We start from the raw sequence: 15,351 nt of genomic DNA, 5'->3' as shown, positions 1-15,351 counted from the left end.
TTTTAACCTTGTCTGGGTGTTTCTCATCACCCTTCCACACTCACACTCACACAGCTCTCATCGTATATTGTGACGAAACCCTCGTCACTACACACAGGTGATACATGGTAAAGCACCCTCAGTCTTTCATACATGGATCATATTTGCATTGTTCCCCACTGGTTTGGTGGTGAGTGCACGCACCACATTGGACTAATGCTCAAACATCATATCTCCAACAGAAGCACAAAAAAACCCCCCACACTAATCACATTTGTTTTCTCAAGGTTTCTTTATTTTAGGATAGTTACCTGTACTGCTGCTGCCATCCTCCTGCTCCTCTGTGCCTGCCTGGGAGAGCAAACAGAGCAGCAGAAGCAGCAGCCTTTTATAATATGGTCGGCTGCGGACTATACCATCTCCCCTCTAAGTGGAGGGGGAGAGTTCAGGGTCTGTTCATATTTTCGGTTGTAATTGCTCAAATGGAGCGTGATTTATTATGGTGATGGTTTGTATATGTTATGTAATGTTAATGGGGTTATTGCCGAGCCTGTGTGTGAAATGTGGTGGCCAGAAGTATTTTTTTCTCTGTTAATTGGCTTGATTGGTCTTGGGGCGGGGGTTGGGGCTATATAAGGCTCAGGCCGACCAGACACTCCAGTGGAGAGTGTGAGGGCTGAAGTAAGGGCTTGCTATGTGTCCACATAACTGGCTTCTTTATAAGATGTCTCTCCCTGTACATAAACCGCACAGTTGAAGCACTACCTGCGACTCCAGCCATTTTGTATTTGCATCCAACGTCTTTGTGACATATATACACTGTGCGCAGCACTTTATCTCTCTGACGAGCACATGGGGGGAATGTGAGGTTTAATGTTCTGGGATTTCTCCCAGGTTGGTAGCTGTGACACCAGGCTGGAAATTGCCTGGAAGACCTAATTCTAAGCGGTTGGATCAGCAGTGGTGGGTGAAGGTGTAAGTCCTCATTGATATTACATATTAACAGATAATGCCTTAAGACATCAAAGTTCATTTTGTAGCTATTCTGGAGTTTGGTTCACCGTATAAACTTTTTATCAACCTGTTTCTTATTTACACAGCTCGGAGGCACATTATCATTTATTTATATTTTCTGGCCATTTGTTGAATGAAAGTCACTCTTTCTTGGCTGTGTTTTTGGTCTCTCAAGTCCTTTTGTTTGTGCCATCAAACATGAGTTGTGCTTTTTTAAGTGGCATCCAACACAACTTTCTTAGTAAAACGTGATGTTTCTTTCCTGCCTGCTCCACATTTGTTTATTTTGAAAGTAACAGGAGAGAATTTGAACATTTTAAAGCTCTTTGTCTCTCCCCTCAGTTGTGGGATGGGGCACCACGTCATAAAAACAAACCTCCATGTGAAGCTTGCACAGATACAGCCACACACATGAATCTGTTGTCATGTTGAAGACGCCACAAAGACGCCATCAAATGCCCAGAAAACGTTCATGTTACTGTAAAGCAAAACAGTGTGGTGGGGGGACGCAAACCACAGCCATGAACTGCGGTACCTCAGCCCCTGCATTCCAGTTGCAGACCCAGGAATGTGCAAAACAAAACAAAAAACATCCATTCTGACCAAGTCGTTTTTATTGCCTAAACCTAAACAAAAGTTCCAAGCTCCCAATCTTCTGCAGGGGAAACTTCACCCTGAAAGTGTCCTTAAAGGCCTTTAAAAACTGCGAATCACTCCTTTCGTCCGTTTTATGAAATTCAAAAACACTGAAAGTAAACTTAATTAAACTTTATTTGCAGCTCACATGTTTAATAAACATGTTTGCCTGCGTATTTCTGTCTGTATCTGCTGATATCAGCTGAGCCGTGGGAGTCCAGATCTCAGTGGCTACTTGTGCTTCTCCAACAAAGAATTCCCCGGCGTGTGAAAAGCACTAATTTCCCCACAGGCCAGAAATATAAGAAGGAAAGGTCTACAAGACAGTAGACAGGACACCTCCAGTGGCAAACAAGGCCGTCTTTTGTTCTCTTTAATTATTACTGTATCTGTTTTAGTCTGGGGGTTCACATGAACAAACACACTTTTCTTTGCGTGGCATCATCTCAGTGTGCAGTTATTTCCAGGGAACACGCAGGTCCACAGAATTTGGCAGAAAACAAGGAGCTAAAATACTTTTTTGGTTCATGTGCCAAGTTAGCAATTTCATCACAGTGAGCGGGTGGCATTTAGAGACTGGTGTCCAGATCGGTCTGGAATCCAGTCGAGTCTGAAAATGATTCCAGTACAGATCCATGTAGTGAGCAGGTCAGATTCAGGGGTCTTAATTCCCTGTTAACTTGTAAAATTTAGATACATTCTGCTTGTCATGCTCTGTGGTTTTACTTGGTTCATCTGTGCTTCGTCTTCTCTTTGTTAGTCTGCCTTACTTCCTCCTTTATTTCTCTTTTCCCAGATTTTTCCTGTGTGTATTGCATCAGGTTTTGCTTCCTGCTCTCACACCTGCTTCCTGTTGGCTGATTGCTTCACACCTGGGTTTTCTTAGTTGTTATATTCTCCATTTTCATTTGCTCCTTGTTAGATCTTCATCATCCTGTCTTGTTTATTATTCATATTGGTTTCTTTTTCGATCTTAATGTGGACTGGATTTCTTGCTCTGCATACATGTTCTTTTTTCTTAATCTGCCCGATGTCTACGTTTGGGTCTTCTTGAACTAAAAACAGGTCCATAATTGATTGAAATTGTTTTAAGCTACCAAACCAACTTTCAGACTCCTTAATAGAAATGTAAACTCTGAGGAGACACATTAGTCTCGTGGTGCTCTGCGATGCTTCGATGCTATATATTATTTTTTTCTTAAATACCTGTGATTCCTCTGCTGCAGTCTTTTTTTTTCTTTGTTTACACTAATATCATTGGAATTTGTTAAAATTCAGACCGAGTCCCTTGAGTTTCCCTGATGTGCAATTTGTGGGCAGTCAAGCTGATAGGCACGAACACAACATGCTAAAGCGCTAATGAGTGCCGAGCTGTGCGCAGGCTCTCCACTCAAACAAGCCCCATTCACACTGAAGAATAGCTCGCTGCCTTTTTCTCTCCCATACATGCACACTTTTTTTTTCTTTAGTACCATTTCATACTTGATGCACAGAGGCAAGCCTCAGCCGCTGCTCACCACCCCCCTGTCACTCTCACATGCCTCTAGGCGCCGCATTATTTCTCCCCTTGGAGTGCTGCAACTCCCTGCCAATTCCTCTAAATCCATCAGTGAGTGCTCTGCCTCTCCGGGGCACCACGTCCCCCCCAACCCTTATAGTGACCGGGCCCTCTTCCTCCTAAGGAGCTGCTGCTTTCATGTCCAGTTTGGAGACACCGCGGGACAAAAGGGTGCAAAGAAAGGCTGCTTCCTGCACAGGTTGAACAGCAAATGAAACAGTTGTCTACGTCCATCCGTGTATACCATCACATTAACTATTTAATGCTCCTCTTATTCTTCACGTAATGAGGTGGTGTTCAAAAAAGCAGCCTTTATTGAGCCTCTGGCACGTGAACCTCTTGTCAAATTTAAAGTTTTGTTCTGAGATGAAACCACAGACTGATTGATGTCGACTGATTAATCTGGAACACACACACACGTATCATGTCTGTTCTTCTCTTCTATTTCAACAGTGAATCTATGTACATTTTAAGATTAGTATTAATACTATTTAAAATCATGCGTTATTAAGTGGGTGAATTTAATATCCTAACAGAGTCCCAGACACATTTCCATATGGGGACGATCTACCTCCATCTACCTTCAACCCGAGACGAACCAGTAAATGTTATTAGAATGAAATGAATACACGAACACATGCCTGTTTATTTTGACTTTATTTTATTCAAATTTAGCAGTAGGCTATCATTGAAGATGATAGTGTCATTTTTGTACATTGGCCAAAAGCATTATTTTAGAGATCCACTGCTTCTTCAGTAAATTGATTAAAAAATAAAATAAATGAAAAAATAACGCATCAAATTCAAGCAAAGAAGACATCAAACCGGCGCTGTTTCTGCTGCTCAGAGAGCGTCAGCTGATTCCAGTTTATTGGTAACACTAGGTTTGAACAGCTTATTTTCTGAATACGCCTAGAAAGTGTCTCTTGTCCCCCAAACTGCTGGGCTGTTGCGTCACCACACACAGGGAAGGTGTTCCGAAAGATTCCGCTGCGCACCTCACATTCAGACGGTTTTTCCCCGTTATTTTCATGCCAGCAGGAGATCTTATAACTTAAGTCTCACAGCCACAAAAACACTTGAGACACTCGATTATCTATTAAACTCACGAGCAAAAATAATAAATGTCTGGACAATCAACTTATTCTGAGAATAGAATACAAATATGTGAGCTATACAATGAGGATTCTGTAATGCTCCGATCTGAAATACTTCAAAGAGGAGAAGACTCAGCACCACGGACAGCGTCTCTCTCTTTCTCTCTCTGTGTGTGTGTGTGTGTGTGTGTGTGTGTGTGTGTGTGTGTGTGTGTGTGTGTGTGTGTGTGTTTCACACGCGCGCGCACACACGCACACACTGTCTCTTCCGGGCGCTCACTCGGCAGCTGGCTGTGATACAGCTCCTCCCTCCTGTGTTGTGGCTTTCCCGACCAAAGATCCTTGGACGTGAACAGTTTCGCTGAAGAGCACTTTTTTCTCCCCCCACAAACATTCAGACGGACAGTTGAGGCGTCCTTTGTTCCATATCGACCTGAGTGAGGGGACTTAAGGTGTCGGATAAGGTTTCCAATCATCTTTCACCCACCCAAATCTCTGTCAGCGATGGAGACTTGGGCTGGCTCCTGCCCAGGCTTGCACTTATCTCTGGGTATCTGGGTAATGATAGCCGCTCATACCCTGCAAAATGCCAAGGCGGAGATAACTTGCACATGCTGCCCGTCGCCAGTTCAACTTCACCAGGAGGAATTACAGCTGGGGATACGCACCGATCCGGCAGTGGAGACAGCCGACCTAAGAGACATCCGAGTAGAGTTTAGGGAGGTCGGGGTTACGGATCAGGATGCTGGAATGGACGGCGACCATGAGACAGGCGTTTCTATTGAATATGCTCCACAGATCCACCAAGATTTCAGTTTGGATGAAGTTAGCACACTCGGTTCCAGTCAAGAAAGTCACGGCGGCAGTTATAAGCCAGAGATGGATCAGGATGATGCGCTCCGGAGAGCCAAGAGAAGCGGTCCTGAGTTTGCCGAGTTCAGTGAGAGTGGCTGGGCTGACCGGGCTGGCGTGGAAGCGGGCGCTGCAAGGGACCGGGGCTCTATGTTAGACGGGCACAGATCAGGCAGATCCGAGTTGAGGTGGAACAGGGAGGACCGGGGAGGGAATAACCGACAGGATGAGCCCAAACTCACCAGCAGCACATTCGCCCTGGCAGGGGACTCTGCGCATAACCACGCGGTGGTCTACTGGTCGGGACAGAACAGCAGCGTAAGTGGTTCGCCGCCGTGTCCTCCGTATGTTGCACTGGATGCTTTTCACACTTTGTATTTCACATGAACTCAGAGGGTGTTGATCAGTTAGTCGAAAAAACTCCGTGACGCACAGAGCGCAGACTTTGCGCCCTGCCGCGCCGCTGAGTTGTGGTTGACTGTTAACAGGTGCACTGCAAGCCTCGGATGCGCACCGACACGCTGGTCCAGATGCCACACTCGTGCAGCACAGTGAAACGCTCTCACCAAACATGACCGATACCTTTGCCACATCTGCGAGTGACCTTACAGGCGTCAATTCCGAGTTAAATATTTATTCTAGTGCGGAAAATATTTATGGCGGTTCCAAGACATGTGAATACATGATTCATTCCTCCCAAGTGATGCGAGGGTTTCAATCCAAATTAAGTGACTAAGGAAGGAGGCAGTCATAAATCATTTAATGAGTCTCCATTAAACGCTGAAATTCTTAAGGTTACGAGTTTTGTTTATTTGTACATACCCTCATTTTTAATTAAAATTTGAGATCATTTTAAATGAGTTAAAAAATAAAATAAAATCTGACTATTATCAACCAACACTAATTTGATTAATTTACCGCAAAGAAAAGGTACGATGCCTTGTTTCAGTACCACACAGTTTCTAAAGGAGAGTGTTGGGGGGGGTTGTTGGTCCCTGAGATAAATCTGCATTATCACGAAGGAGATGTGTGCCTCCTTGAAAAAAAATAGTGCCCAATTACATGAACTTAATTTATTTACACAATTTAAAAAAAAAACATCTCACTTCAAATGATTTTAGGAGATAATTTTACCCAATTTCTGAAAAAGAGTAAATACACCTAAATAATCCTGAATTTAAGACAGCAATTAAAACTTCTTTGGCTGCAGAAACATTTGTGTCATAAAATGATGGCAGGTCAAGTGAGATGCAGCCTCCTGCCATGATGTCTAAATCTTTTAGTAGCTGTTAATAGCTCTCATAGTACTGAACCCTGAAATGACATGCACAAGATCCGGTTGCATCTATGCATATATAATGTGTAAATATGCTCCATCTCATGAGACAATAATGAAACAAAATGAATCTGTCATGTCTGCGCTGGAGCCGATGGCTTGTTCTTTTCTGCTTGTGTTGTGGCTTCTGCTTCTGCTTTACTCCATTTGAAAACAAAAAAAAAAAAAAAAAAAACACAGAGAAATCTTGCATATTCGGTCATGTCCGAGCTGATTATGACATGGTTGGCGGACTTGTTTTTTAACCCGCAGTGAAGACTGAGGCGCTGTGAGCGCAGCGTGTTTTTGTGTGTTGGATGGAGCGGGTGAGGAGGTTATCGTGTGCTGCTGCCCCTCAGCTTTAAATTTTTAATAATTATCTTGAAGACTGGGGCCCCTGTTTCAAAGTCTTTTTTTTCTGTCATTAAAAAAGAAGGGGGGCTAAATCAGGCCTGGCCCCGAGAGCATCCTCAAGAGAGATCTGCTATTTTATCTTCATTGGCTGCTGGTGCTTGTTCTCGTGATGAATGAAGGGGTAGGGAGGGGAGATTGAGCTCTAAGTTCTATAGGAGCAGTTAAGTTAGAAAAAGAGCTGCCTAATAGGATGACAAACGGTTTGGGTGGATAAGTAGCTTGGTTTGACCATCTTAAATCCTTCATTGTTAATCTGACTCCACCACAGAGACTAACATCACCAGGTTTTTGTTAGACAAAACCTCCTGAAGTATGCTGTCGGCTTTGTGGAAACACCAACGAACCAAAGTCTTCTCCATCGTTCTCTTGCGCTTCACATTCTCTATCAACTAAAGAATAAATAGAAAAAAATGTACTTTCAGACGACTGCTATGTGAGCTGACCTCTTGTGTTACTGTGCTGTTGCACCAGACAACACCATGAGGCCCAAACATACTTCTGCCAGCTCCTGTTTATTGGGGGTTCAGACACACACGTCTGAATATAAGAGCATTTTTCCTCTAGCTTTGCTCTGCGGTGGGAAAGGTCGAAGCCAACAAAGATCCCCTTTGACTGAAATGAATAGTTGAAATAATGGACATCGTCCAGTGCTGCTGTTGTCTGCTTCTTTACTATGTTTTATTTTTGGCTTTTTGTCCGTTTTGTTGTGAAATCGGTTGGTGTTGGCCCGTCCTGGCTTTAATCAGCATTTAATCAACACTTAAGCGTCATCCCTTTTGCTTACTTCCCGTCCCATTTTGGGGGGACTGTATACCTTTCTGAGTGGGCTTAGACCAGCACAGATGGCTAGTTTAAACAGGCTCAGAGGAATTAAGATGGTTTGGATTGATCTATCGAGAATTTGACCCTAAAACTGGACACTAATATTTGGCCTGTCCTGAACTCTTACCACATATTTTACCATGTTAACTTGGCAACATTCACTCCCTATCTGGCAATTGTTACTTATCTACTCGGGGGATCAGGTCACGTAGTGCACTTTTAATCTCGACCACAGCCTTTCTCTAATCTAAACAGGGTCATTCTTTTAATCATGTCCACCATCAATCTTAAACCTTGAGCAACTACAACTACACCAGGGGCTGCTGCAAGTTTTCTGTCAGGCATCAGAGTTGGTTTCATTCAGCCTTGGCCACAAGCATCCTCTAAACATAACCGAGCAGTTCAGGAAGGCAGTTCAAGCAAAGCAATGATTACTTGACAGATCCTGATGGAGGATCCTAAGTGGAACAAGAACGCAACATGTCAACTTTGATATTTTTATTTGTGGACTGATGTGCGTCTAAACACCAGAAAACAATCACGTTTAATCGTTTGTTTTTTTTTTGTTGACAAGCTGTTTACTGAAGAAAATGATGAATAAAAACCGTTTGAAAAATACATGTAAAATATCCGCAGACATTTTGAAACTTTGCAATAATTATTCTGAGCATGACCACATGTAAGAGGACCAGACCTTATGTATTATTAAAACACAACTTGCTGCCATTTTTAGAAGGTTGCAGAGTGTACATTCAGTGAAGAAGCCGCTTCGTATGAAAATGGAAGCTGCATTTCTGTGGCATCATAACAAAGGTCAGTTATACAGATCCATTGTTCATTCATTCTTTTTATTTACTTGAATCCATAGTTTTGATTTGGTTGATGGAAAAATTCAGATTTTTTTTTTGGTGATGATGTCTACGACTGAAATTTAACTCAATGTTGGTTTCTTCAAATATGGCCACATCTTCAAAAACAGTTCCTAGTTTTAGCTGCACAAACCTGACCGAGCGACTGCAGAGATGAGGGATCTGAGGTTTCTCGAGGACGGACAAAATGCTCGAAACTGACAAAAACTCATATGTGCATGTTCTGGAGGGCATGCGCCCTGTTCTACTGACCTTTAACCACCGTGCCAGTTCCCTGTACCCTCAACCGTTTCACATCCTCAGGACTGAATCCCAGAAATATAAATGTAGATGAATGTGAGCGGGCTGACTTGCAGGCTGTTCGGTCGAGTGATCACAAAACTGAGCGTAAATTCACAACCTCTTTGGTCTGGAGCCTTTCTGTCGTTCTTATTTCAGCCAGATTGGTCGGCCGTGTCTTGTACTGCGACTACCTGTGGGAGGACGCATGCCGCTGCGGGTTCCCTGGGGTGGTGGTGGCGTGTCCTCTGAGCCGTGCACACAAGGCTAATGCACTCTCACTATCTCTCTGTACCTGTCCAACTCGCTGTCTTCACCCCCACCGTTTTACTTCCACTTCTTCCTGTCTGCTGTCGTATGTGGCCTCTCGTCTGTGCCTCGGGCTTATGCAGGTTATGCTGGAGCCTTAACCTCAGATATTAACTGCCACTGTAATGGTAGCCATGTTGAGACTAACTGTCATTTATAATATTCATGATGATAATTCCGTTGAAGCATCCCTGCAGCGGTGAGACAAGTTCTTTCCTGAAGCATTTTTGAGGCAGCGTAACCTCTCAGCCTTGGCAGTCATGAACATAATGGCACTGTGAGTGACAGCTTGAATACAAAATGGATAGCTTCAGCAGCGTGATCTTAAAACGTTCATCTTTTCCGAGGGACCCTTAAGATCGCCTCTCAACAGCATAATCAAAATGATTGTTATTTCAGGAAAAATCGAGTCTTAGCACCTGAGGGCAATGGCTGTTCAGCTGCCACTTTTTTTTACTTCTTAATTCATGCACTGTGGCACGTGGCGCTCTTTGTTGTCCTGTGTGGATTTCAGGGCGGCATGAGCAAAAATCAGCGTGAGATGGTGCAGATATGGGTGCGACTCGAGTGGTCTTTAAAGTCATGAGAACTCACGCAGGGACAGGTCATCCATATCTGGAAAGTCATCAATAAGGCTGACTGTGTGTGTTTGAAACTCCCAAATCCCTTTTGAGAAGCAGGGAACACATGCAGGCTCTCATGAGCAGCCTTTAAAGGCAGAAATGTCACGCAGGGAACACACACCCACACATATTCCATCCTGTGTGAACCATTAAAAGCTCTTTGCTTTGCAGGATATTGGATTCTTCCAGACAAGGTGTCAATAAATGATCTTGGTTCTGAAACAATCTGACTGCTGGAAATGTTGTTGAATATATATTAACCTGACTAGTTGCTTTTTTCTCTATTTTATGGTCATCAAATAGTATTTATTGTGTGGAAAAAATAAATAAATAAGCCCAGAGGCCTGCTAACGAGGACAGTGGCCACATGTCACATTCCCAGGCTGATCTGGAGACCAGCTTTGGTCCTGCTCAGTTTCCATCAACCCGTTTCACGCGTCGGGCCTAAACGAGCGACGCTAACACAGTAGAAATTTGTTTCTATCCTTTCCTCCCCTGCTTCTCTGGTGGCTCGTTGCTCTCGAATATTATAACTAAAGTAACCCTTCCAGTGAGCCTTATCTCCATTATCCTTCGATCTATTCCTCCTCTAAATCCTGGGTCTAATTAGTGTCCACAGATTAGTTTCTCATCCCCTGTTTTCTCTGAGCTTTTATGATGGCAAGAAGCCAAGTGCCACATGAATGGAGAAGTGGTCCTGACTGGCCTCCAGAGCTGGACTCCTGGCTGCAGTTCCCAAATTGTCATGGTCAGCCTGATGCTCCCTCTTGACTCCCTGATAACTCGCCGTGTAGTTTTAAAAGCATGTTATGTCATATCATGTTATTCTTTCAAAACTACAATGTGTCAACTAATAGTTTTCAATGGGATTTTAGCCGTACAGAATAAAGAGCCCGAAAGGTTTTGTGTGGGAAGGGGAGCGTGGCTAACTGCATAATTCAAAATAAAATAACAAAAATACATATTTCTATTAACGTGATTGAACCATCGTGACTGTAAAAAACAAATCGAGCTCTTTGCTTCAACTAGAAGTTAACTAGGTCAGTGCATTTTCAGCGTTTTCTGAGTCCTGTTAAAGGTCACAGGATGCACTTAACAGAGTCACATAATGCTAAACTGTCCTCGCCACAGAAACACTGCAACATTAAGGAAGCCATTCAGGAGCAATCCAATCAGAACACATTGCACCTGCCTCTGCAGCACACCATGGATCTCAGCTCGCATCAAGCTGCAAAAAGGCTTCGAAGCTATGTGCGAAATGGAAACTCAACCAAATAGATGAGAGGCTTTAAAGGCTGCGTTCACCAAATCTAATGGCCTCATTATGCTTCCAGTATTATTGCCATGGCGGCTGATGAGAGTCGCCTCGCTACGACTTCAGTGTGTTGAGTACATTCATTTGCTCGGCCACTGACACGGGCAACATTATTTGTGTGAGGAAGAAAGAAATGTGAGATCTGATGAAGTTACATCTGCATGACCCCAAGTCAGAAAATAAGAAATATTTTTCGTTAGATTTTTTTTCTTCATTGCAGAAGGATATAACCAAAGACATTTCATCGAGTCGAGATACGAAATCTTCTCCCACTTTGTAACGTTTCCTTCTCCCAACACTTAGAGACGTTCTGACACTGAGGATGCCAAGTGATGAAGAGCTTCAGCTGTTATTTTGTCCCATTCTTCCTGCAAACACGTCTTCAGGTGTGCAGCAGCACGGGGTGGTAGTTGTTTCAGAGTTTGGGGACAGGTCAGGACTGCAGGCAGGCCAGTCCAGCACCCGTACCCTCCTCTTCCTCAGCCATGCCTTTGGAATGTGTGCAGAATGTGCTTTTACATGGTCTGCTTGAACAATGCACGGACGTCCCTGGAAAAGATGTGGTCTTGAAGGCAGCATATGTTGCTGTAAAATCTCAGTGAGCTTTTCTGCATTAATGCTGCCATCACAGAAGTGGAAATGAGCTTTGCTCATTCGGGCCCTGATCCAACCCCATACCATCCCAGAGCCTGGCTGCAGGGACTGGTTGCTGACAGCAGTCTGGATGCTCATTTTGCTCTTTGCTCCATTTCTTCCAACAAAGATCTGGAACACTGATCGCTCGGACCACAGCACACGTTTCCACCATGTGACGCTCCATCCCAGACGCCTCCGAGCCCAGAGAAGTGGACGCTGCCTCTGGACCAGGTTAACATCAGGCTTCTTCTCTGCACAGTAAAGTCTGTGAATGGAACTCTGGATCGTAGAGCTTTAAAAATGACAAGAGAGAGGCTCATGCAGTTTGCAAAGGAGTTCAAATCTTTTTTTATTTCATTTTTACTTTCCATGCTGTCGCACCTTTTGTATGATTTGAGGCTGTATTGATCACATGGCTTTTTACCGTCACACTTATCCAGTTAACCAATCAGGTGGCTCATCTTCCTCTTGCTGTTTCCAGTTTGAGCATTCATGGACTGACTTGGGTAATATTTAACTTTGAGACATTTAAAAATGCAACTCTTCTCTTTCTTTAAAGCCAGCTGTGATACATTGTAATGTTGACGTTACTTGCGTTAGCCGGGGAGAGTGCCCGAGCGACGAGCCCATAATGATGTCACACCACAGCGGAGCCATAGACTGCACGCTGTTGCTGTTCCCTCAATCTGCCTCGCTCTCTATTCGCTCCGTGTCTTTCTCTTCCTCTCTGTGCCCTTTTCTGCAGGCTCTGCCTCTCCCACACATTGCTATGCATTCACTAGGTCACAAAAGCACAAAACTGCAGCCACCCAGACCCACATGACATCCACATAAAAGCTTGTGTAAAAAAAAAAAAAAAGTGCACACACACTCTCAGTATCACGTCTCACTTGGTTGGATTGAATGGTGTTATGCCTGGAGGAGGTTGTCATTGATGGAGACTAATGTTGACACATCACACCCCAGGACCTGCAGTCAATTAACACATTGTCTAATTAAAGTGATCTACTGGTTTATCTATGAGAGATGGAAAGTGGCTGTAAAATGTGTCCATGCTGCATTAACTTTACAATCAGGTCTGCTTCTTTATTTCCATTTGGATTTTAATGATAATAACCTGCTTTAACACCCCCTCCTCCATTAACCAAGCAAATTGTGTAAGCGTCTTTCACTGATGACAGCAAGGGATAAATGCCCTTGATTTTGGATTTCTTCTTCCTGTTATCACTTCTCTCAAGTTAAAATGCTCCAGTACGTGACTGAACTTCTTACTGTCCCTAACATCTGGCGTGAAACTCGGCCTGAGAAGTGGCCCTAAATAAATCATTCTTCAGCTGCCTCCGAGTTATTTTGCCCAGTCTAAGCATTACAGTCATACTTCCTGTGAATGTGAACCACATTACATTTCTATCACACAGAGTAATTGTCTTTTATTTACCCAGCCTCCACGCTGAGCTGCTTTTAAAAATTTAATGCTGCCAGAAGAGTTGTTTGGGCTGCTTGGTGGGTACGGCACTAATATAAGCCCGTCTCGTAGTAGACGGAGTGAGTGGTCATGGATATCAATGAATTATTAATCCTCAAGTTCTTATATAGGTATTTTCTTTCAGGGAGGACCTTGCACAAGAAGAGAAAGTGAGGTGGAGATAAATCGTTAATGATCCTTTTGACCAGTCCCTGAAGAGATGTGCCACTAACGCCTCGAGCCTGTAGCGTTTAATTCCCACTGAGAGCCCTTTACAAAGATATTCAATCATTCCTTATGCTGACTGAAAAGTAAGAACCAGAGCATGATTAAATAAAATTTACTAAACTCTGCTTAATATAAAATGTCAGTTCTTGTTAAAGCAATACTTTTGTGTCGACTCTCCGAGGCTGTGCAGAACGTTGTGGTGTTGTTAAACCAGACTACATTTCATGGAACGGTGACTCTACTGTTTTAGTACACTTTAGAAGCAAATACGGGATTCAAGCATCTGTTTTACGGGTCAGGATTTGTTGTCACGCTCAGCTTCTGTTAAAGAATAGGAGAAAATGTTCCATTCCTGTCCTTGTTTGGCTAGGTTTAGGAATCAAAACTACTTAGTTAAGGTTAGGAAATATAGATGTGTTTTGCCCGATTCTTAACAAACTTTCATTTTTGGGGGCCTGGGACAAAAGTTTTTCTATTTTCCCTGTTATATGTCAAACTCAGCAGGTAAAAAAGTCCACATTTTCAAGTGAGAGGGGTTTGGTGGTTGCGCTTTGGTGGCTCAGCCGTCCTTTACTTCTGCTTTCAGTCATTGTTCGGCTTAAGGAATAACCTCCAATACACACTATTATTACACTATATTGCTTTGGGTTTGGGTTAGTGTTCGGGGTGATAACTACAGGAAACTTCTTTACATATTGCATCTGATGAAGGAAAAGCTTCTACCAGCATATGAATTTAAGAATTTATGTGATTCCATTACATGCAACATTCAGAAGTCATCCTCATTTCATGTATTTCTCTGAGTAGAGGCTGATGTAACATTATCAGGTGATAAATTGTCAGCAAATTTAGTTTCAGAGCTTCCATTTAAGCTATGTTTTCAACCAAGAAGTCCTTAAAAAGCTTAATAGAGGGAAGATCTGAAGCCAGCGGTTCATATTTTTGCTAATAGGAATAAGGAGAACAGAGCAATGGGGAGATTTTCAAAGTTTAAGAAAAATATATTGAAAAATAATGACATCATTGTTTTTATTAATTTTCTCTCATCCCTCATGTTGTTTCCATTGATAATTGTTTTTGAGGATTAAACAACAAACTGTAGCCACCTGTAATCTGATGAATTAACATGTTCGGCCATAATTCACAGAGGAACAAGGGTAGGGATGGGAATTATTAAGAATTGTTAAAAATAATCAATTATCGATATCGTTTATCGATTTGGTTCCTTATCGGTTCTCTTACCGATTCTCATCCAGTTATATATAATACAGATGGCTTTGGTTGCAGTAACACTTTAATTTCAAGTATGCACCAACATTTTGCACTCAGCTTCAACTAAATCAAAGCTGGTTTAAGATGATAAACAGGAACTTTGAGTTGAGTTTTACTGCTTAAAATAACATTTTGACTCTTCTAGTTTTCAGTTGAGCCATGCCAGATAATAAGCAGCAAAATATCCTACCGACATTCCGGGGCTTCCATTGTGGCAAAAGGGTGCAAACCTTTCACCCAATCTAGTAACTGCTCCGTGACATTCATCTCATTTTACTTTTCCCTGCCGCGATGAAAGGGGGAGCTACAGGTGTGCGGGAGCCTGCCTCTGAGCCTGCAGTCCTCCTCAACTAAATGTTAATATCAGATAGAAATTATTCATACAGTATGTCGCTAACATTATGACAATCAACAGGACCTGGAAGTCCTGCATGCTGTGTGGTCAAATGTTTCAGCATGTTGGAGGTATTTCCCCCCTTTTATGAGATCAAAGCTCTGCACGTGTTGCAACTGGCCCTAGTTTTGTCCTTTTTGGTGAAATATAACCAAACTTTGGAGCGCTTCTGCCTCGGCGCCATGTTGGAAACATTCTGAGCCAAAATACGAAGCGTGCACATGACGTCATCGCGCAAATGCGTCAGACATTAGCAGAGCCTAAACGGGATCGT

At 43.1% G+C, this 15,351-nt stretch overlaps 1 protein-coding gene across 1 annotated transcript in view; it reads left to right on the top strand.

Annotated features, from left to right (window-relative positions):
• Nucleotides 1-4,554: 4,554 nt before the first annotated feature.
• The window catches only part of sorcs3a (sortilin related VPS10 domain containing receptor 3a), a 257,955-nt gene continuing 247,158 nt past the window's right edge, over nucleotides 4,555-15,351 (top strand). Inside the window, exon 1 of the mRNA XM_075463343.1 lies at nucleotides 4,555-5,454. Coding sequence (XP_075319458.1) covers nucleotides 4,789-5,454 — 666 coding nt within the window. The 5' untranslated portion in view covers nucleotides 4,555-4,788. The remainder of the gene's footprint in view (nucleotides 5,455-15,351) is intronic.

Source organism: Odontesthes bonariensis, chromosome 4, assembly GCF_027942865.1.
Source record: "Odontesthes bonariensis isolate fOdoBon6 chromosome 4, fOdoBon6.hap1, whole genome shotgun sequence".
Lineage (NCBI taxonomy): Eukaryota > Metazoa > Chordata > Actinopteri > Atheriniformes > Atherinopsidae > Odontesthes > Odontesthes bonariensis.
The sequence above is the reverse complement of the archived record's forward strand: the minus strand, read 5'-3'. Positions and strand labels throughout refer to the sequence as shown.